This window comes from Ammospiza caudacuta, chromosome 18, assembly GCF_027887145.1.
Source record: "Ammospiza caudacuta isolate bAmmCau1 chromosome 18, bAmmCau1.pri, whole genome shotgun sequence".
NCBI classification, from domain to species: Eukaryota; Metazoa; Chordata; class Aves; order Passeriformes; family Passerellidae; genus Ammospiza; species Ammospiza caudacuta.
Window position 1 is genome coordinate 3,719,277 of NC_080610.1, and position 20,575 is coordinate 3,739,851.

The 20,575-nt window shown below is 53.6% G+C and overlaps 1 protein-coding gene across 1 annotated transcript in view; it reads left to right on the top strand.

Annotated features, from left to right (window-relative positions):
• Positions 1–2,906: 2,906 nt before the first annotated feature.
• NOS1 (nitric oxide synthase 1) overlaps positions 2,907–20,575 on the top strand; it is a 49,224-nt gene continuing 31,555 nt past the window's right edge. Inside the window, exons 1-2 of the mRNA XM_058816425.1 lie at positions 2,907–3,616; positions 15,499–15,616. Of these exons, the coding sequence (XP_058672408.1) occupies positions 2,907–3,616; positions 15,499–15,616 (828 nt within the window). The remainder of the gene's footprint in view (positions 3,617–15,498; positions 15,617–20,575) is intronic.

Consider the following 20,575-nt stretch of genomic DNA (forward strand, 5'->3'; position numbering starts at 1 on the left):
CCTCCAGCTGTGCAACATCTGCCCATGTGAGCGGCTGGCAGCCCTGGCAGTGACTGTCCCATATTCCACCCAAATATTCCCATACTGTATTCCACCCAAATAAACCCCATATTCCCCCAAAATATACCCCATATTCCCCCCAAATATATCACATATTCCTCCCAAATATGTCCCATATTTCCTCCCAAATATACCCCATATTCCACCCAAATATGTTCCCATATTCCACCCAAATATATCCCATATTCCATCCAAATATATGGGGTATATGTCCCATATGTCCCATGTGTCTCCACTCAAGTATGTCCTATATTCCACCCAAATATATCCCATATTCCCCCCAAATATACACCATATTCCACCCAAATATATCCCATATTCCCCCCAAATATATCCCATATTCCCCCCAAGTATATCCCATATTCTCCCCAAATATACCCCATATTCCACCCAAATATGTCCCATATCCCACCCAAATATACCCCATATTCCATTCAAATAGACCCCATATTCCACCCAAATATATCCCATATTTCCCCAAATATACCCCATATTCCCTCCAAATATACCCCATATTCCGCTCAAATATACCCCATATTCCCTCCAAATATACCCCATATTCCTCTCAAATGTGCCCCATATTCCACCCAAATATATCCCATATTCCCAGGAGGTGCCCAGGGAGGTTGTGCCCACCGAGATGCACAAACACAGAGCTGGCCCGGGATGAGAGCCCCGAGGGCACGGCAGGGCTGGCCCCTCTCAGGACGGTCTTTTCCGTGCTCCCGGGACTCTGTGGCTGTTTCCGAAGCCACCTTTGTCCCCACGAGGCCCATGGGGATGAGTTTGGTGTGACCTAACCCTGCCTGGATAGTGATGGTCACCTTGTGGAGCAGAGGGGTCGGGAAATCAGAGCCCGGCAGGGAGAAGGAAGCGGCTCTTGTGAATCCCAAAGAGCTTGGGAAAATTAGGAAAACTCGTCTGGGAAAGTGAGGTGGGGATGGGGAAGGGATGGAGGGGTGGGAGGGAAGGAAAGGGACAGGACCTGTCGGGTAGAAGCGAATTCCTGCTTTCCTCCATCCTCCCCGAAACTGGAACCTTCCCTGCCCTGCTCTCCTGCCCGAGTCCCGCGAGGCAGCACAGCCCATCCCGGGGTCCCGATCCAGTGTCATTTGTAATTAGGGCATTAATTAGCCCTTGAGGATGTGACCCAGTGGTGTTTAACCCTTTGCAAGCTGCTGCTGCTGCTCTGCAGGGCCGAGTCACAGCAGGGGAAGGACCACAGGGGTTAAACCCATGGGTTTGGGTTATGGATCTTGAATTGTTTTATTCCTAATTCGCTGCTAAAAAGCCCAGCGTTCCTCACATGAGGATTAACGTTACCAAGTGGTGCTGGTGTCCCTGCCCTGCCCCTCAGATCCCTTTTGTCCCATCTGGGGCTGGAGGGAGCTCCTGGCAGAGAGCGGCAGGAGGTGCCAAAGCTGCCCTGAGCATGGGGAGAGAGAAGATTGCTCTCCTTGCCATGGCAGTGCCTCCAGCAGAACATGTGCCCTCTGTTCTGTGCCGAAAACTCCGATTTTAAAAAAGAAAAGAAGGCGCTGGCTCCATGTGAAGCATCGGGGCACAGTCCTGGAGAGAAACGTTCTCCAGAGCATCTGAGAAAAACGCGAGGGGAGCGCGGGGAGGCTTCGGGAGCAGAAGCGACAGAAGCCAAGCGTGCCTTGTAAGAACAAGGGTCCCATCAGGAGGCAATGGGCTGTGACTCCCCGAGCCCTGCGAGGGCTGTTCCAGCTCATCCTAAGGGTGGGATGAGCTCCGCGCTGCCCTCCCGGCAATGCTTCCCCAAAGGCGGGATGAGCTCCGAGGTTCCCTCCCGGCGATGTTTCCCCTCCGCCGGAGCGGGGCTGGGCTCGGGGGAGGGCGAGCGTCGCCTCCTTCTCCCCGTGCCAGGCTGGGAATCTGGGCAGAGGAGGAGCTGAGCGCTGATCCCTGCAGCCAGCCTTAAAAGCAGCAGTTGCCTTTGGAAGTGTTTTCCCAACTCGGGGGAAGGAAGGGGAGCCGAGCGGCCTCTTCTGTTCCCCGGCTGCCGCACCTGGAGTGACACCTCGGAGCCACAGCACCTCCGGAACAGGTTTCCTCCCGGGCAGGGCTGCCCGTTCCCTGTCGGGTTCTCACCCGGCAGGTTGTGGGATGCTCTGGAGAACACGCGGAGAGGGGATCCCGAGCTGGCAGAGCCTCCTGGGTGTGCCAGCCTTGCAGGGTGGGCAGAGCGGGCAGTGCCCGAGCCGGGCTGCCCTGCCCTGCCCTGCCCAGCGGCCCCTGCCAGGGCTGCCCGCTCCCCCCGCGCCCCCGCCGAACAGATGGTGCCGATTTTCGCAGGGGGAGGTGGAGGGAGCAAAGCCCGGAGCGCTGCGAGGCTGCAGCCTTGGGGGGGTGACATCTGTGGGGACGGGGCGCCCGTGGCGTGCCCAGCCCCGTGCTCAGCTCAGCGGGCACTTGCGCCTGCCCTGCCTCACTTATCTCCCTCCTTTGTTGGTTTTCCCCCTGCTTTGCAGATAGAGAAGCCCGCGCACCGTCGGCGGGGATGCCGGTGAAGCCAGCGCGCTGCCTCCCGCTCTGTGCCAGCGGCTGACTGGAAGCTGGAATGTTTCCCACCCCGGGCGATGCCCAGCCCTGCTCCTAGCCTGCCTTCCCAGGGGTGACATTCCCGCTTTCCTGCCGTTCGCAGAGCGGTGCCACCGAGCATGCCGCAGGGAGCCCCTCGGCAGCCCAAGCCCAGGGGAGTTTTCCAGTGAGTCCAGCTCCTCAAAAACCAGAGTTGCTCCTTCCCACCCTCGGACAGCGAATTCCCCTGCTCCCAGCAGGGTGTTGAGGTCCTGCAGAGCGGGCTGGAGGAGGGGGCTGCCATGGAAGAGAATGTGTTCAGCGTGCAGCAGATCCAGCCCAACGTCATCTCGGTGAGGCTCTTCAAGCGCAAGGTGGGCGGCCTCGGCTTCCTGGTGAAGGAGCGCGTCAGCAAACCGCCCGTCATCATCTCGGACCTGATCCGGGGCGGGGCTGCCGAGCAGAGTGGCCTCATCCAGGCTGGGGACATCATCCTGGCCGTCAATGGCAGGCCCCTGGTGGACATGAGCTATGAGACGGCGCTGGAGATCCTGAGAAGCATCGCCTCCGAGACCTACGTAGTGCTCATCCTGCGTGGCCCCGAGGGCTTCACCACTCACCTGGAGACCACCTTCACGGGCGACGGGACGCCCAAAACCGTCCGTGTCACCAGACCCCTGTGCCCAGCTCCCAAGGCGGTTGACTTGTCCAAACCAAGCAAAGAGCAGCCAGCAGCCATGGGATCACGGTGGAGCAGGGAAACGGGCAAGGAGGTGGAGCCCCATGTCCACGTTAACGGGCTCGTTCCCGGCAGCAAAGGGGCAAAGGACGGCGGCAGGGACAAGGACGGGGCTTGTGCTCACTCCTGCCTCAACGGCGGCGTGGAGGACAACGAGCTGCTCAAAGAGATCGAGCCCGTCCTGGACCTGCTGAAGAGCAGCAGCAGTAAGGACAGCGGTGGAGATGCGCCCTCCAAGGTAGAGACACGGGATATAGAAGTCCAGGTGGACTGGTAGGTCTCCCTAAATACGTTTTTTTACCTTTGGTGGAACGCGCTGGTTTTGGCTCGCCGAGGTGTCGGTGAGCGCCTCTCCACAGCTGGCTGCTGCCTGGCACAGGGGGGTGGAGATGGAGGGGAAGGGGTGGGGAAAAGAGGGAAGTGGTGGATGAAAAATTGGGAGAAGATTGTGGAAGGAAGATCTAAGCATGGGAAATTGGGGAGATCGGGAATAATGTCTCATGGAAAGCTGAGCTGTGTGATGTGGTGGATCGCGGGTTGGGCTGGGTTAAATCTCTGCTCCATGTTCTCAATTCCATTTAAGTTGAAGCAAAATCCTGTTTTGCCTCAGTTTCCTCACGTGGCAAATAAGGTCCAGGGTATTCCTGTCTTTGTGGTCCTGCTTTAGAGCTCTCCAGTTGAAATCTGCTTTAACTTTAATGGGAGAGGAAGGTCGGACCAGCAGGGCACGGTGCTTCCCAGGAGCTTCCAAACCTTTTGGGAGAGGGAAGGAGAGCCCCAGTCCAGCTCCATCTGAAGCCAAGACAGGGTGAGGGCAGTGGGACCAGCCTGGTGGGCAGGAGGGAGATGTTCCCTATCGAGAGCTCGGGATGGCCAATCCTTGTGGAAACGCCAGGATGGATCTGCCCCTGCTCCTCCTAGAGCCAGATCGCTTTTCAGGACTTGTGTGCGTGGGTGGGGAAGTGAACAACGCTTGTCCCACGTCCCGTTGAGGAGGGGGAAGTGGCACAGCTCCCGATTTTCCTCAGCGTTTCCCTGAGCCAGGGCAGCTCCCCGGGGCCCCTCCTGCCTTCCAGAGCTGTTGTTTGCAGCCGGGTTTGCTCGGTGCCAACTCCCTCTCTTCCTGACCGTTCATTAACACTGTTAGCTTGCCTTTTCCTGCTGCTTTTCCCCAAGTCCCCAAACACGTTTTAGCAGTGTCAAGTGCTGCAGCAGGGTTGTGGCTGCCCTCGCTTATTGACTGGCTGGAAAAGCCCCGAGGGTTTGCTGGAGCTGCAGATCCGTGCCTCGGCCACGGAAAGATCTGAAATGCCAAGTTCTCTGTAATTTCAGGTTCTCTTGCTGTAGACACTTCTTAGGAGCAGGAAAACACTGTGTTCATTTTTCTTTATCAGAAACAAGGGGGGAGAGCCACAGCGGGGTCCCCACCACGGGCTCCCAGCCAAGGCTGAGCTCCCGCTCGCTCCCATCCCAATCCCACCCACACCCTCTGTGTTTTCCACCTTCCTTGTTTTATTTTCAGTTGTTTTCATGTCGTTCCTGCTCTCCCAATTTATTCCTGCTTCCCGTGGAGGACACGGTACTCAAAGCTTGTTAGGGTGCTCACACTGAGTCAGAGGGAAAAAATATCTGCTGGGCTTGGTGCTGGTGTCTGGATGTCCTTCCTGCCACCCCCTTCCCACCACAGCTGCTCTCCAGGTTCACTTTTTGAACAAGAATTGTTCAATTGAATTGTTGAGATTTGGAAAATTCAGAAATCTGCTGTGCAATGGGAAGTGAGTTAACACTCCCCCCCCACTGCCCTGAGCTCAGGATGCTCTCCAAAAACCTGTCTGGATTTAATCCCATCCTGGGAGAGCCTGGTTTAAGGATTGAGACTTTGAAAGGGTCAGGACTGGGTACAAAATGTGCAGGGAGGCTCTAAAATCCCCTCTGGTTTGGCTCAGGGACCTGGGGTGGCAGCCCAGAGGACACAATCCCAAATATTGGGGTTGAACAGGGGCAGCCTCACCCATCAAACCATATCCCCCATCCCAGCAGTTGCAGGATCTCCAGGGAAATTCTGCTCCAGCCATGGGGAGGGATGAAAAACGTGATTCTACTCTGAGGAATCTCTTTTATTCAGCAATTAAACAGAAATGCTTTGATTTCACTTTGACTTCACTTAAACTGAAGGATCTTGAAGCAGCAAAGGGGGGACTTCACCAAAATCTCTTTTTTTGTTGTTTTCAATATCCTAATAATTTTTTTTTAAAGTCTTTATTATCTCTATACCTTGAGGATGAAAATCCACTTTTCAGTCAAATTCTCCTGCTTGATGAAAAGCTGCAGCCTGGCTCTTGTGGTGCGAGGGAGAGGACGCAGGCAGGAGCAGGGATGTGGGAAAGATTGACTGCAGGGAGAAGCTGTCAGGAGCTGCTGTGCAGGGCAAAGGGCATTTCTGTGGGATTGGGCTGGGGATTATTCATCTCCTCAGCTCGGCTCACACAGAGCCAGGGCATCCTCAAGGTCTCCTGCACTCTGAGTTTTTTAGGATGGCAGGAGGAGTGCAGAAAGGTCAGGGAACAATGGGGAGCGGGTAGCTGGGGAGAGTGTTGGTCAGTGCCAAGGAAATGCCAAAAAACCTTTGGTGAGGAATGTCAGATGGATGCAGCTCAGCCCTGACTCCTCCAGGCAGGAACAGTGCAGGAATTGAGCTCTGCCTACACCCAGGAGGGAGCAAAACCTCGCTCAAGGTTGAGCTGGACGCCTCCAGCCTGGCCTGGAAATGGTGGGATTGGGATGGATCCTGATCCAGTTCTGTCTCCTCTCTGCTGTTGATCCAGCTGGAGATGGTGGGATTGGGATGGATCCTGTTCTGTCTCCTCTCTGCCTGTTGATCCAGATGGAGATGGTGGGATTGGGATGGATCCTGTTCTGTCTCCTCTCTGCCTGTTGGTGCAGCTGGAGATGGTGGGATTGGGATGGATCCTGATCCTGTTCTGTCTCCTCTCTGCCATTGATCCAGCTGGAGCTGGTGGGGTTGGGATGGATCCTGATCCCGTTCTCTCTCCTCTCTGCTGTTGATCCAGCTGGAGCTGGTGGGGTTGGGATGGATCCTGATCCTGTTCTGTCTCCTCTCTGCTGTTGATCCAGATGGAGATGGTGGGATTGGGATGGATCCTGATCCTGTTCTGTCTCCTCTCTGCCTGGTGCTGACCACCCCAGCCCAGGGCACTTTGTTGGATCCAGTCTGGCTCAGGGAGCTGGGACAGCGTTCCCAGGGCAGGAAGGGATGGCACAAGGCTGAGCTTGTCCACAGGGAGACAAAAACTCCGTGCTCAAGATGGGCTGTGGTAAAACCAATTCAAACTACACCTGATGGTTTGGGCTTCCAACCCCTCTCTCCAGTGTTATTACTTACTGGAAGGGAGCCTACAAGAGAGATGGAGAGGGATTTCTTATGGGAGCATGGAGGGACAGGTTAAGGGGAATGGATTCAAAATGGGCAGGGTTAAGTGAGATTTGGGATGGAATTGTTCTCTGGCAGGGTGGGCAGGCCGTGGCACAGGGTGCCCAGAGCAGCTGTGGCTGCTCCTGGATCCCTGGCAGTGCCCAAGGCCAGGCTGGACACTGGGGCTGGACATTGGGGCTGGGAGCAGCCTGACTGGATGTTCTTTAAGATCCCTTCCAATCCATCATGTGACTGACTGAATGATTGATTGATTGATTGATTGATCCATAATTTGCTGTGGGGACACAATCAGTTCCTCTCCATCCCCTGCCCCCACGGCCTGCATTCCCCAGGGGAATTCTCCTTGCTGCCTTCTCCTCCCACCCCGTGCCCTCGGGGTGTGTCCATGGAGTGACCACAGCTGCTCCTCAGCTCAGGCCATCTGCCATCAGCAAAGGGAGCGCAGATGTGGGGCTCAAGGTATGATGAGAGCTGGCATTTGCGCCATGAGGCTCACCGTGGGCTAGGAGGCAAAAATAGAGTTTGATTCACTCGCTGCCAGCAAGCCCAGGTCTGTTTTTCCCTCAGAGCTCTGGGGAGATTGTCAGGTCCCATCTTCCCTCCTTCTCCCCCCCCTCCCCACTGAGTTGCCAGGGTTGATTTTCCTTCTACCAGGTCTCTTCCATGACATGAGCAGCATGATGGAAACATGGCAGTTTCAGTCCAAGCAGCAGCCCCGAGAGGGAGAAGTGTGCTCAGAGCAGGAATTCAGCTCACAAAAGGTTTCAAGGTTTCAGGCTCCAGCCTGCCTTGGAACAAAACCCATAATTTTGCAGTTCCCAAAGACAACTGCGAATTCCCAAATTCTCTTCCTCCCATCTTCCTCAGGACCACCAAAATCTCTTTGGGTTGCTCAAAGCATTTTGTTTGCATTTCTGGTCTGTCTTCATTCTTCTGCACTTGGACACAAAACTTTAAAACCTCAGAAAGGAGAAGGTTCCCTGGAATTTCCATGTTTGTGCCGTTCTGGAAATAGGTGCAGGGAGCTCTGGCAGGGAATAGCCTTCCCCTGCTCCCCTGGCCAAGGCTTCTTACTCATCACTCCACTCCATCACTGATGCAGAGAGGCATTTTGTGCCTGGAGACCACATATTCCCCCCAAATACACCCCATATTCCCCACAAATATATCCCATATTCTACCAAAATATATCTCATATTCCCCCCAAATATTTTCCATATTCCACCCAAATATACCCCATATTCTGCCCAAATACGCTCCATATTCCCCCCAACAGATCCCTTATTCCACCCAAATATATCCCACATTCCCCCAATATATCCTATATTTCTCCCAAATATATACCATATTCCACCCAAATATATCCCATATTTCCCCCCAATATATCCCACATTCCCCCCTAATATATCCCATATCTCCTCAATATATTCCATATTCCCCCCAAATATATCTCATATTTCACCCAAATAAACCCCATATTTTCTCCAAATATATTCCCATATTTCCCCCAAATATATCCGAAATTCCCCCAAATGAACCCCATATTCTCCCCAAATATACCCCATATTCCCTCCAAATATACCCCATATTTTCCCCAATATGTCCCATATTCCATCCAATATATCCCACATTTCCCCAAAATATACGCCATATTCCCCCCAGATATATCCCATATTCCTCCCAAATATTTTCCATATTCCACCCAAATATTTTCCATATTCCCCCCAAATATACCCCATATTCCTCCAAAATATTCCTCCCACATATATCCCATTTTCCACCCCAATATATCCCATATTCCCACCACATATACCCCATATTTCCCCCAAATATATCGCATATTCTCCCCAAATATATCCCATAGTCCCTCAAATACGTCCCCGTATTCCCACCCCAATATATCCCATATTCCACCCCAATACACCCCATATTTCCCCAAACCCATCAGCCCAGTTCCCAACCCACCCCTCACAGCTCAGCCTCCGTGCTGCTCCTTCATCCCCTGGATTCCCCTGCCCTTCTCTCCATGTGTGACCCCAGCAGCCAAAGCCCTGGGCCAGGTGTGACCCCACAGGAGACCCAGGTGTGGCCCACTGGAGATCCAGGTGTGACCCCCCCAGAGATCCAGGTGTGACCCCCCCCGAGATCCAGGTGTGACCCCACAGGAGATCCAGATGTGACCCACTGGAGATCCAGGTGTTATCCCACAGGACATCCAGGTGTTATCCCACAGGAGCCCCAGGTGTGACCCCCCAGGAGATCCAGGTGTGACCCCCCCAGAGATCCAGGTGTGACCCCTCAGGAGATCCAGGTGTGACCCACTGGAGATCCAGGTGTGACCCCTCAGGAGATCCAGGTGTGACCCCACAGGAGATCCAGGTGTGACCCCCCCAGAGATCCAGGTGTGACCCCCCCCGAGATCCAGGTGTGACCCCTCAGGAGACCCAGGTGTTATCCCACAGGAGATCCAGGTGTGACCCCCTCAGGAGATCCAGGTGTGACCCCTCAGGAGATCCAGGTGTTATCCCACAGGAGATCCAGGTGTGACCCCACAGGATGTTCAGGTGTGACCCCACAGGAGATCCAGGTGTGACCCCCACAGGAGGTCCAGGTGTGACCCCACAGGACATCCAGGTGTGACCCACCCCAGGGATCCAGGTGTGACCCCTCAGGAGACCCAGGTGTGACCCCACAGGACATCCAGGTGTGACCCACTGAAGATCTAGGTGTTATCCCACAGGAGCCCCAGGTGTGACCCCCACAGGAGATCCAGGTGTGACCCCACAGGAGATCCAGGTGTGACCCCACAGGATGTTCAGGTGTGACCCCACAGGAGATCCAGGTGTGGTTCCCATCACCCCTGAGCTGTTTTGCTCCCCTGGCCGGGCTGGGACCCTGCAGGAGCTCACTGTGGAGGGACAGGAGCCGTTGCAGCTCGGTGCTGGCTGAATTCTGAGCTGTTCTGGTGGGACTCTGGGACTGCCTGGATCTGTTCCCAGGTCTTTCCGTGTCAGCGCCTCCTCCAAGGCATTTGCCAGCCTCGTATTTCACAGCTCCCCGATGCTGCAGCTTGCTCAGCTCATTAGTCCCTGATCCCAGTGCTGGGCACATTCCTGATGTTCTGAGGCTGCGGGATCTTCTCCAGATCATTCCACAGGTTCTTCCTGAGGCTTTTCCTCCTCCTTCCATGCTGTCCCAGGTCTCCTCTCCCATTTGTTCCTTGCTTGGATCACCCTGCACTGTCCCTGCTGCCTCTCCAGGGAGTGCATCCCAGATTTTGGAGTTATTCCTTCCTCCAAATCCCCACCCTCCTTCCTGAGCTCTGCTCCATCCTCTGCACCCTGCAAATCCCTTCTGCTGCCCCATCCCTCTCCCTCTGCTCTTGTCCAGACCTTGCTGAACCCTCCAGGCTGCAGCCAGCACCTTTTCCAGAGAAGGAAGCATTTTAATTTTAATTTAATTAATTTAATTTAATTAGGGAATTTAAATCTCTGCCCCTCTGGAACGTGGTTTTCCATGGGGCAAAGGAAAGGCGAGGCAAGAGCTGCTTGTCCCACCTGAAGGTGGAGCCCTGCAAGCGCAGCCATGCCCGAGGAACAATCAGGGAATGAGGTAAAAGGAAGGAATTTCTCTCCTGAGCGTCCCACACAGCCCCAGGCTCAGGTTTGCCAGGAGAAGGAGAAGCTGATCCCCGGTCACAGCACAGGGTGATGTTATCAGTGTCACCAGAGCTGTCACCGCAGCGTGGGCACTGCCACCCTCATCATCCATCCCAAGGCTGGCTCTGCTCCCTGCCTGGGAAGCAGAGTGATCCTTCTGCCAAGGAAATTCAAAGGAGCCGAGTGACAAACTGACAAACTTCCCTTTCCATCTTTTTTTTTTTATTATTTTTTTCCCCCTTTAATTTCTTTTTTGGAAAAGCTTTGGAGAAATTTCTGAAAGGGCTGTCTCAGCAACTTCCCTTCTGCTTCATCACTTGGAGCACTGCAACATCATCAAATTAGTCAAAAGAAAACAGTGGTGCCTCTCATTTCTCCAAACAGCCAGATGCTCTTTCCAAGGGGAGGCAGCATCCCAGGCTCTGCCTGGCACCAGTGGGGGAGGGCAGGATTCCTCTTTCCTTTTTAAAGCATCAGATTTGGCTTTCAGATCACAAAACCCCCTCAAAGAGGAGTTTGGGTCTCTCTGGATCCAAGAGATCTGGCCAAGAGTGTGTGATGAGAGGGATCCTGGATCCTGGATCTGGCTTTTGGGAGTTAATCAAACCAATGGCTTCCACCTTCAGCATTGCCTCCAAAGACATCAAAATGGGGATTAAAAACATCTCATGGAATGGTTTGGGTTGGGAAAGACCTGAAAGCTCATCCAGTCCCAAGACACCTTCCAGTATCCCAGGCTGCTCCAAGCCCCAATGTCCAACCTGGCCTGGGGTTCTCCAAAAAGAGGAGCCAGCTCCTCTGTCCCTGTGGCTCTCCCAGGGCAGATCCCTGGGGATGTCCAGCCTGGCTCCCTCGAGGGAGCTGTGCCCCCCCAGTGCCCACCAGGATGGCTTTGGGGGCTCTCCTGTTGACAAAATCCCAGATTCCCAAAAGCGAACATTGCCCAGGGGCTGAGCTGTGGCTGCCCCTCAGCCTGCAGGAGCTGTGAGTGACATCCTCAGGTCACCCCGTGCCTCTGGGGGCTGCAGCAGCCACAACGAGAGAGGAAAACAACTCATCCCAAAAATCCTGTTCAGCCACGGCAAGAGAGGAAAACAACTCATCCCAAAAATCCTGTTCCCATCCCAGCTCGCAAACAAGGCCCTCAAAAGCGAGGGCCAGGAAATATTTGTAAAATGAAGCAATTGATGGTTTTTATTTTTATTCCCCCATCTGTGCTCGGGCTGGGCTGAGGCTCTGGCTGCTCTCAATGGGCTTTTCTCTGCCTGCCTGTCTCCAAAGGGACAGAGCCGGATCCTTGCGGGCAGCCCCATCCGGGGGAGGCTCAGGGCAGGCACAGCACCAGGGACAGCCCCAGGTCACTCTGGGGGCTCTGTCACAGCCACCCTCGGCTGTGCTTTCCCAGCAGGGCCAGGCCCTCTGTGCTGTGCTCGTGCAGCCATAAATCCATGGGGAAAAGCAGCAGGAATCTGCTCCTGCCACACCTGCAGGCACACAAACAAGGGATGTGGAGCACCCAGGTTGTCGGGATCTCCAGCTGGTCAGAGTGACCACGAGAAAAGTTCCAAAGTCTCTTTTCCCAGCCCGGCGCTTGAAGAAGGGGTCAGGGCTCTTCATTTCTCACTCTCAAGGTTGTTCATTGTTTCTTATCTATAGAAAATTTTCTCCTGCCCTGCTGAGGTCCATCCAGCAGGACAGTTCCAGGCACTCTGCCTGCCCCCAGGCTGTGTTATGTCTTTATACTAAAAACTACATGTACAATGTTTACAATTACTTCCCAATACCCATCACCTATGTTAGACAGTGAGCTTCTACTCTAAACCAATCTGTGAGTGCCACCATCACAGCAGGAGATGGAGGCCAAGAAGAAGAAGAAGGAGAAAGGCTGGACACACCCAGTTCCCTCCATCTTGCCTCCTGAACCCCCATACCAGAAACCCTAAAATCTACTTTTCCACCCCGTGATAACTTCACTATTATTCTACTCAAACTGTTGTGGCTTACTGATCTTCATCTAAGGTTGGTAATTTGTTCCATGGGTCATAATCAAACCCACAGGTGTTTTGGGCTCTGTGCCAGGGCTTCTGAGCCCCCTGGCAAGGGGTCCTGCCCATCCTGGACAGCCAGAGGATGCTGTAAATGCTTTTTAGCCAATCATCTAAAATTACCCCTCATAAGTCTTAATTCAATGCATCTTTCATAGTTCTATTTCTCTAAATTATCCAGTCTTATTTGCAAGGCCATCTTTTGAAACTTGTTTTTAGTTCCATTTTTCTCCCAGCAATGTCTGTCCCATTCCATGGCATTTCCAAGTCAGCATTTCTCATTTCCAGGTTTGCACACAGATGCACACACTGTGTGGCCCTTCTGTCAGGTTTGGAGAATTCTCCAATCCATTTCCCACACAGTCCCCTGGCAGGCTGGGATCAGGGCAGGAGGGCAGGGATGTGGGAATGAGAGGAGCTCTCCAGGAGATTGAACAGCTGGGCTGGCTCCGAGGGGACAGCCAGGCTGGCCGGGCTCTCATCCTGCTAATTCCCTGCTGCCTGCCTGCTGGGGATTACTGGGATGGAGGCAGCCTGGGCAGGAAACCCTGAGCTTGGCACAGGGGGATGCGTGGCTGTCCCTGTCCCTGTCCCCAGGATCTCTGTGCATCCCTGTGGATGCTGGGATTTGTGGATCACCAACCCCTGCAGCAGGGATTGAGATCTTGTCGCAGAAATCTTTGAATGAAAAATCCTTTCCTTAGGATTTTTCCTCCTGAGAAGCTGAGAAGCCTCAGGAACAAAATGTAAACAATGGTTATCTGCTTCTGTGGAATGCAACAGGTGCATCTGTGATTGGTCTCATGTGGTTGTTTGTAATTAATGGCCAATCACAGTCAGCTTGCTCAGACAGAGAGTCCAAGCCACAAGCCTTTGCTATCACTCCTTCTTTTTCTATTCTTAGCTACCCTTCTGATGAAATCCTTTCTTCTATTCTTTTAGTATAGTTTTAATATAATATATATCATAAAACAATAAATCAGCTTTCTGAACCATGGAGTCAGATCCTCACCTCTTCCCTCATCCAAGAACCCCTGTGAACACTGTCACAGGATCTCTGTTGCCTTTGGCTGAGGTGCTTGGGTGGGGTTTCTTAAAAGCTGTGTTTTATCTGATTGAAACCCTCTCACATCCTCCCAGGAGCCAGCTCACCAGGGAGCAGCTTCCATGGCCTGGAGGGGCACAGAAATCCCAGGGAAAACGGCCCTTGGGCCCCTGTGCCTCCTCACTCGCACCAAGGTGGCCACTTTCCAACGTTTGGAAGGTGGCCAGAGCCCAGGGAAATATTTTGGCAGCTGAGCATGGCTCTGTAAAAGCAGAAAAATGGCAGGAAAAGCACAGGATATGCTCTTTAAATGAAGTCTTTTCCTTAAGCTAAAGGAGTTCAAGGACTGTGAAACGGAATTTATTTGTATTTATTTGTCTTCCTGAAATTGAATCAGGAGCATGCTGTTGGTGTGATTTATGCCTTGGGTGCAAATGTCCTACTTTGGTCAGTGCCCAAACCCTGCCGCCGTTAATGAGAATTCTCATTATTGATTCAGCGGCACCTGGAAGGCTTTTAAGGACTGACAGCAGGAGCAGAACAATTCCAGAGGGCATTTCCTCAGTGCCTGTGCCCATCCTGACCCGTGGCCCTGCTCTGCCCAGCCCAGGAGCCCCTTTCCTGATGGCCTTGGTGACACAGGTGCCACCCCTTGCCTGTGTGAATGTTACCTCTCTAAGCACTGTTTGTTTTCTCCTTGATGAGGGCTCACCTGGCAGAGGCTTTGCACCAGCTCAGGTGGCATTTCAGAGCCTCTTCCACACCCCAAAAGGTGTGTGGTGCAGTGAGCTACACCTGAGCTACACCTGAGTTACATCTGAGTTTCACCTGAGCCACACCTGAGTTAATCCAGGGCAGCCAGCACTGAGATGTCCCCAGTGTCCAGCCCTCCCCACATCCCCAGCAACTCCCCCTAAATATATCCTATATTCCCATCAAATACGTCCCATATTGTCCCCAAATGCATCCCATATTCCCCCCAAATATACCCCATATTCCACTCAAATATACCCCATATTCCACCCAAATATATCCCATATTCCCACCAAATATGTCCCATTTTCAACCCAAATATGCCCCATACTCCTCCCAAATATACCCCATATTCTCCCCCAAAAATATCCCATATTCCACCCAAATATATCCCATATTCAACCCAAATATGCCCCATATTCCTCTCCAATATATCCCGTATTCAACCCAAATATGTCCCATATTCCATCCCAAATATATCCCATATTCAACCCAAATATATCCCATATTCCATCCCAAATATATCCCATATTCCCCCCAAATATATCCCACATATGTCCCATATTCTCCCCAAATACATCCCATATTTCACCCAATATACCCCATATTCCTCTCAAATATATCCCATATTCCACCCAAATATACCCCATATTCCCCCTAAATACACTACATATTCCCCCAAATATATCCCGTATTTATCTCAAATGTACCCCATATTCCACCCAAATACATCCCACCTATTCCTCAGTTTGCCAGGCTGAAATCCCTTCCATTCCAGCCTCTGGAAAGGTCAGGAAGAGCAGGGAGAGTCCCTGGGAGCTCAGCTGCCGTTTGTTCTGGGCTGGTTTTTCCTCTTCCCTGCTCACCATCACTGAGCTGCTCTGCAAGCTCCTTCTGCCACCAGCTCCTCCAGCCTCCCTTCCCCATCTCCCAGGGCTGTTTTCCCAGGTTCCAGCGGGATTTTGGGGTGCTGTAGGGGCTCTGCTGCAGGGCAGGTGTGGGCACTGCTGTGGCTCTGAGGTGGAGCTCCCGTGGTTGCTTGGGTTGTCCTCACCTCGGTGATTCACCGCCCTGGCTGAGGCTCTGCCTTTCCTCCCTTCCCGAGGAGCACTGGCCAAGTTTTGGCTCCTGTGGGAAGCAGCTGGAGCAGGACCCGTGGTGCCAGCACCCCAAAAAGGTTTTTAACCCTTCAGTTTCAGGGAAGGGGAGAACAATCCCCAGAAAGCTCGGATGGAGAACGATCGTGTGCCGGGGGACCTGTGGGGGAAGAGCAACGTCCCCGTGGTCCTGAACAACCCCTGCTCTGAAGGACAGCAGGTAAGAGGCCGAGGCTGGGGCTCCTTTGGTGGGAAAACCAGAATTCCCAGGGTTTGTGGGAATGTGACCCATCCTGGTGGGTTCTCACAGCACAGAGAACCTGCAGGGACAACGTGTGACCCCAAAAGCTGCAGGTGGTGGATCCCTGAGTCCCTTGGGGCCAGGAGCTGGAGTGGCCGTGGGTCAGGCAGGGAATGGAGGTCACTGGAGAATGCTGCTCCTCATCTGACGTGGGATGGGAGCCCAGCCAGGAGCAGGACGCCGAGGCCTCCCTGGGGAGTGTGATCCCTTCTGGTGGCACCAGGCCAAGCTGCATCATTAAAGTCCTTTGGATTCATCTGATGGTAATTCAATAGAGCACTTCAGATAATGCCTTCCACGGTGCCTTTTCATCTCTCACACTCCATGGCCATAAATTCTCAGGCTTCCCTGCCAAGAGGAGATTAACTCCACGTTTGTAGTGGAGCCAGAGACGTCAGGCAGCCCCTGCCAGGCCACCAAGAGCACCTCGGGGAAAACACGACGTGCGTGAGTTCTGCCAGGGCTGCTTGGGCAAAAGGATCTCCCTGATGGGATTATCCAGGCAGGACCTGGGGGACCAGACTGGAGATCACCTCCCTGCCATGGCCAGGGACACCTCCCACTGTCCCAGGCTGCTCCAAGCCCTGTCCAACCTGGCCTTGGACATTCCAGGGATCCAGGGGCAGCCACAGCTCCAGAGCAGAGGGGCTCCAGCCCTTGGAGGATCTCCATGGCCTCCTCTGGGCTCTCCCCAGCAGCTCCAGGTCCCTCCTGAGCTGGCCTCAGGGCTGGATGCATTTCTCCTGCATGCAGTGATGTTCCCATGCACTTTTGCAGCCTGGCAGTGCCAGGAACCCATGGGGGACGCACCAGACCCTCTGAGCTGGTGCTGATGCTCACACGGGGCACTGGGACAGCCCTGGCCAGGCTGCAGGGCTGTACCCAGCCTGGCTGGGATCCATTTCCACCCTCCCTCACCTCAGCACCATGGCCAGGTGTCCCAGCAGCACAGCCACCCTTGGGCTGGGTGTCACCCCACACTGGTGGCAGCCACTGGGGGATGGCCCTGGGCAGCCCCACGTCCCAGCACATGGGATTCTGAGCCCAGGGACAGGTCAGGGCTGCTCCCTTTGCCCCAGCTCTGCAGAGTCTTCCTGCTCCTTTGCTAAGCCCCGTGCGTGTCCGTGTCTGTTACTATAAGCACTTTATAACCTTCTGTGTGCAGAGCTTAATTTCTCTCTGTGCTGGGGCTGCCAAAACCGCCAGTCTTAAGCTGCTATTAAACTCTTTATTATTTTTTTTTTCACTGGATGCACAGCTTTCTTTTTATCCTTCTTATCCCCGAATCCTTACGCCTGCTTTTCTGGAAGCAGTCTGGTTTTTCCCCCAGCTATTCCCCAGGGCTGTGTGCAGTCAAGGCAGCTGAACTTCTTTCAAGCAGCAATAAATACTATTAACACTGGGGAAAGTCAAGCCAAGTGGGAACTTTCCTTGGGTTTTTTTGAAGCAGGATTGGGTGGATTCACTTGGCCAGGTGGCGAATGCTCACTGAGGCTCGTAATAAGGTGCTGAAAGCCCCGCTGGGCATCGATCCCCATCCCTCTGTTATTTTTTACAAAACCACAGCGCATTTTTCACTGGTTTTCCAGCAGCCTGATCCCACTGGCCCTAAACCTGAGGATGCTGAGGTTGTGCCAGGTCCTGTTCCAGCCTGCAGGGACTGATTCAGGAGCAGCCCGAGGGCAACCAGGAGCTCTGTGCCCGTGTGGCTCTCTGGGGAAGCGACTCAGAGCAGCTTGTGGGGGTGATTTACAGCTGAGCAGAGGCGCAGGACATGCTCTGAGCCGAGCGGGGCTGATGCAGTCTGGACGGAAATGTCAGCACGGAGATAAATCCACAGCCCGGCTGCTGCTGCTCTCACCCCGCTGGGACTCAGCCGAGCAGGGTGAGCACCTGCAGAGCCCAGGACAGAGCTGTCCACTGTCACTGTGTCCCCAAGGAGCCCCCAGGGCTCCTCCTGTGGGAGCATATTGGAATTAAATCCCAATATAGCCAGATGGAACGTGCCTGGGCTGGTCTGGCCCTTGCTGCTTGACCAAGGGCGGCCGCTGTGGTGGTTTCACCCCACAGACACCTTTGGCTGGCTGGATGCTGCTGCTGGGCACTTGGGACAAGTGCAGGCTTGCAGGAGCTCAGGTTTCCCTCTGGCAGAGAAGCTTTAAGGCGATGGTGAAAGAAAGGAGTCGGTTCTGCTGGAGGGTTTGGATGCAGAGCTTTATTCTGGCCCTCAGGCCTCTGAATGCAGCAGCAGCTCCAACATAACAGGGAAAACTGCGTGGTTGCTGTGACTTGTAACCCCAGGGAGAGGGGCAGGGAAGGGGTAGGGAGCCACCAACCAGGCACAGGACGGGAAAGTCTCAGGGGACAAAGGACACCTGGATGGCCCAATGTCCCCCCAGGGGTAGAGGGCATCTTTTGAACTCTGCCAATCACACAATGCCCTTGCTGGAATGCCAAGATTGATGGACAGCACTTAGCAGGCGCAAGGGAGGGGAAAGGAAGGGTTATTTGCACACCTGGGTGAAGAAGCGGGATACTGAGACAGGCTATTCCATCACACTGCAACAGGAGCAGACAGCCTGGGAGCCGCGGGTGCCGGCACGCTCCGGGTGGGAGCTGTTTGCATAGCGCGTGTGCCGCAGTTGTCTCTCGGCTTGTCCCTCTCCTGAGTCACCCAGATCCCAGCTGCCTCATTAAAACATGAAAAGATCTCACGCTGCCTCCCTGGCACAGCGGCGGGGAGTGTTTGGCTCCTGTTTCAGCACACACACACACACACACACACACACACACACACACACAGCAGCTCACACACAGCTCCTTCCCAGGCTCCCCTGGGTTCTCTCTCTCTCCTCCACAGCTGCTCCAGGATGGGGTGTCGGAGCTGACACCTCTGCTCCAGCCTGGCTGCTGTCCCAGGATTCAGCATCTCCGTGGGCCTCTCCCAGTGAGGGTTGTCAGGCACTGGAGGTCTTGGTTTAAAAGACAGGTGTCTGCTAAGGAAGGCAGGAGCCTCCCCTGAAATGGAAAATGGAAACCCCCTCCCTCTGAATTGTTATAAATTTTATATTAAGGAGCTCTCAGGCAAAAAATATGGGAGCAGGAATAACAGTTCTTTACTAGGGAAGAAAATAAAAATAAAATAAGCAATGCAGTAAACTAAACACTGACAGAGTCAGAACCCAACCTGACACCCTGTGGGTCAGGGTGTTGGTGGCAGTCCCATTGGAATTGTGGCTCAGCCCTCCTGCAGTGTCAGGGCTGGTTCTGCTGGAGCAGGGATCCTGTAGAGAAGGATGGATTCTTCCTCTGAAGATCCAGTGGGAGAAGAGGCAGCTGCTGTTCCTCTGGGAAATCCAGTGCAGAAGCTGTGCTGGTGTTCCAGAATCTCCAGATTATATCCAGGTAGCAATGCTTGGCTCCTCCCTCTGGGCTCACATCTCCCAGTGGGATGCTGTAGTTCTTATCAGCCATGCAGTGACACTCAATAGCCTCTTATCAGCAATGTCCCCTCCCGAGGGAGGAGTGAGTGTGGAAGAGATAATGAAAACTGCCCAATGAACAGAAGACAACTGCCATAGAGATGGCGAATAGAATACACAAATAGAATACACACCTCACCTTGCAATCTGGGACACTGGAACAGATTAATGGAGTCCCATTAACCCCTGGAAGTGTCCAAGGAATGACACTCAGTGCTCTGCTCCAGCTGGCAGCTTGGTGCTCACCCAGAGGTAGGGATCAACCACCTCAGAGACCTTTCCCAACCTGAACGACTCTGTGATTCCAGAATTCCAGCTTGCCCAGCTCCTGCAGGGAAAAGACAAATGGGGAAGGGGAGAAGCTTTGGGGGAGTTTGAGGCAGAGCAGAGAAGCCCCAACCCACAGTGAAATTCTGTCCCTTTGCCCTCCAGTGGTGGCAGTGTCCCCTGTCCCAGGAGCTGTGTCACCCCATGGTGGCAGCGTCCCCCTGGCCCCAGGGTAGGGAAGGGGCAGGAACTGAAGTTCTGAAGGCTCAGATTTGGCCAAATTTTTGAGTCCTGCATCCCCCCACTTGCTCCGAGGATGGGGACATTGCTACATCTGCATTCCCAGCACGTTTTGGGGCCCTACCTTCTCCAGCAAGAAGTATTTTAGCAGCACACCTTGTCAGGAGATCAAAACTCCCATTAAAAAGTGCAGGGTGCAATCAACACTCCCTGCCTGGTGCTCCCGGTTTCTGTCTGGCAGGTGAGGATTGGTTTTGGTTGCATTTCTGAGCTGTTTTCAGCACATTTTGCCCATCTCAGGGAGCTGCTCTGAGCAATCAGGCTCAGAGGGAAAGTGGCAGATTGTCCCCTTTGGTCTTTGGGGTGGGTCAGGGAGCACAGGAAGCTGTTGGTGACTAAAGAATGATTCAATTCTCTTGGAACAGTAAAACAAGCAGGGGGGAAAAAATGACCAGGAGCTGCCACTACCATGATTCAGGCTGGACTCCTCAAAATTGAAAAAAATGAGTTTAAAAATAGTGGTTTTGCAGGACTGCATCGAGGAGGTTCTTATTTACTGCTGGGTTTGAGCTCTGCATGAGGTTTTCTTATTTAGTTTCTGCAGCGTGCAAAGGGGAGGCTGAGATGTGGTCTGTGGACATTTGGCTTCAAGGGGCAGACTTTGACACACTCCTTGGAAAAATCATGGGATTTGTGACATGGGGAATGTCAGAGATCCGCAGCAGCACAGCCTGAGGGGTGCAGGGAGCAGCTTTTGGAAACTGCAGGGCTAAAGAAGGTCCTGCTGAGGATTCAGGCTGTAAATCTCTGCCTTCCCCTCCAGCCCCTGTCCCTTGCTCCCAGAATATGTTTTCAGAGTGTGGCATTATACCACGAGCCTCAGGCTGCT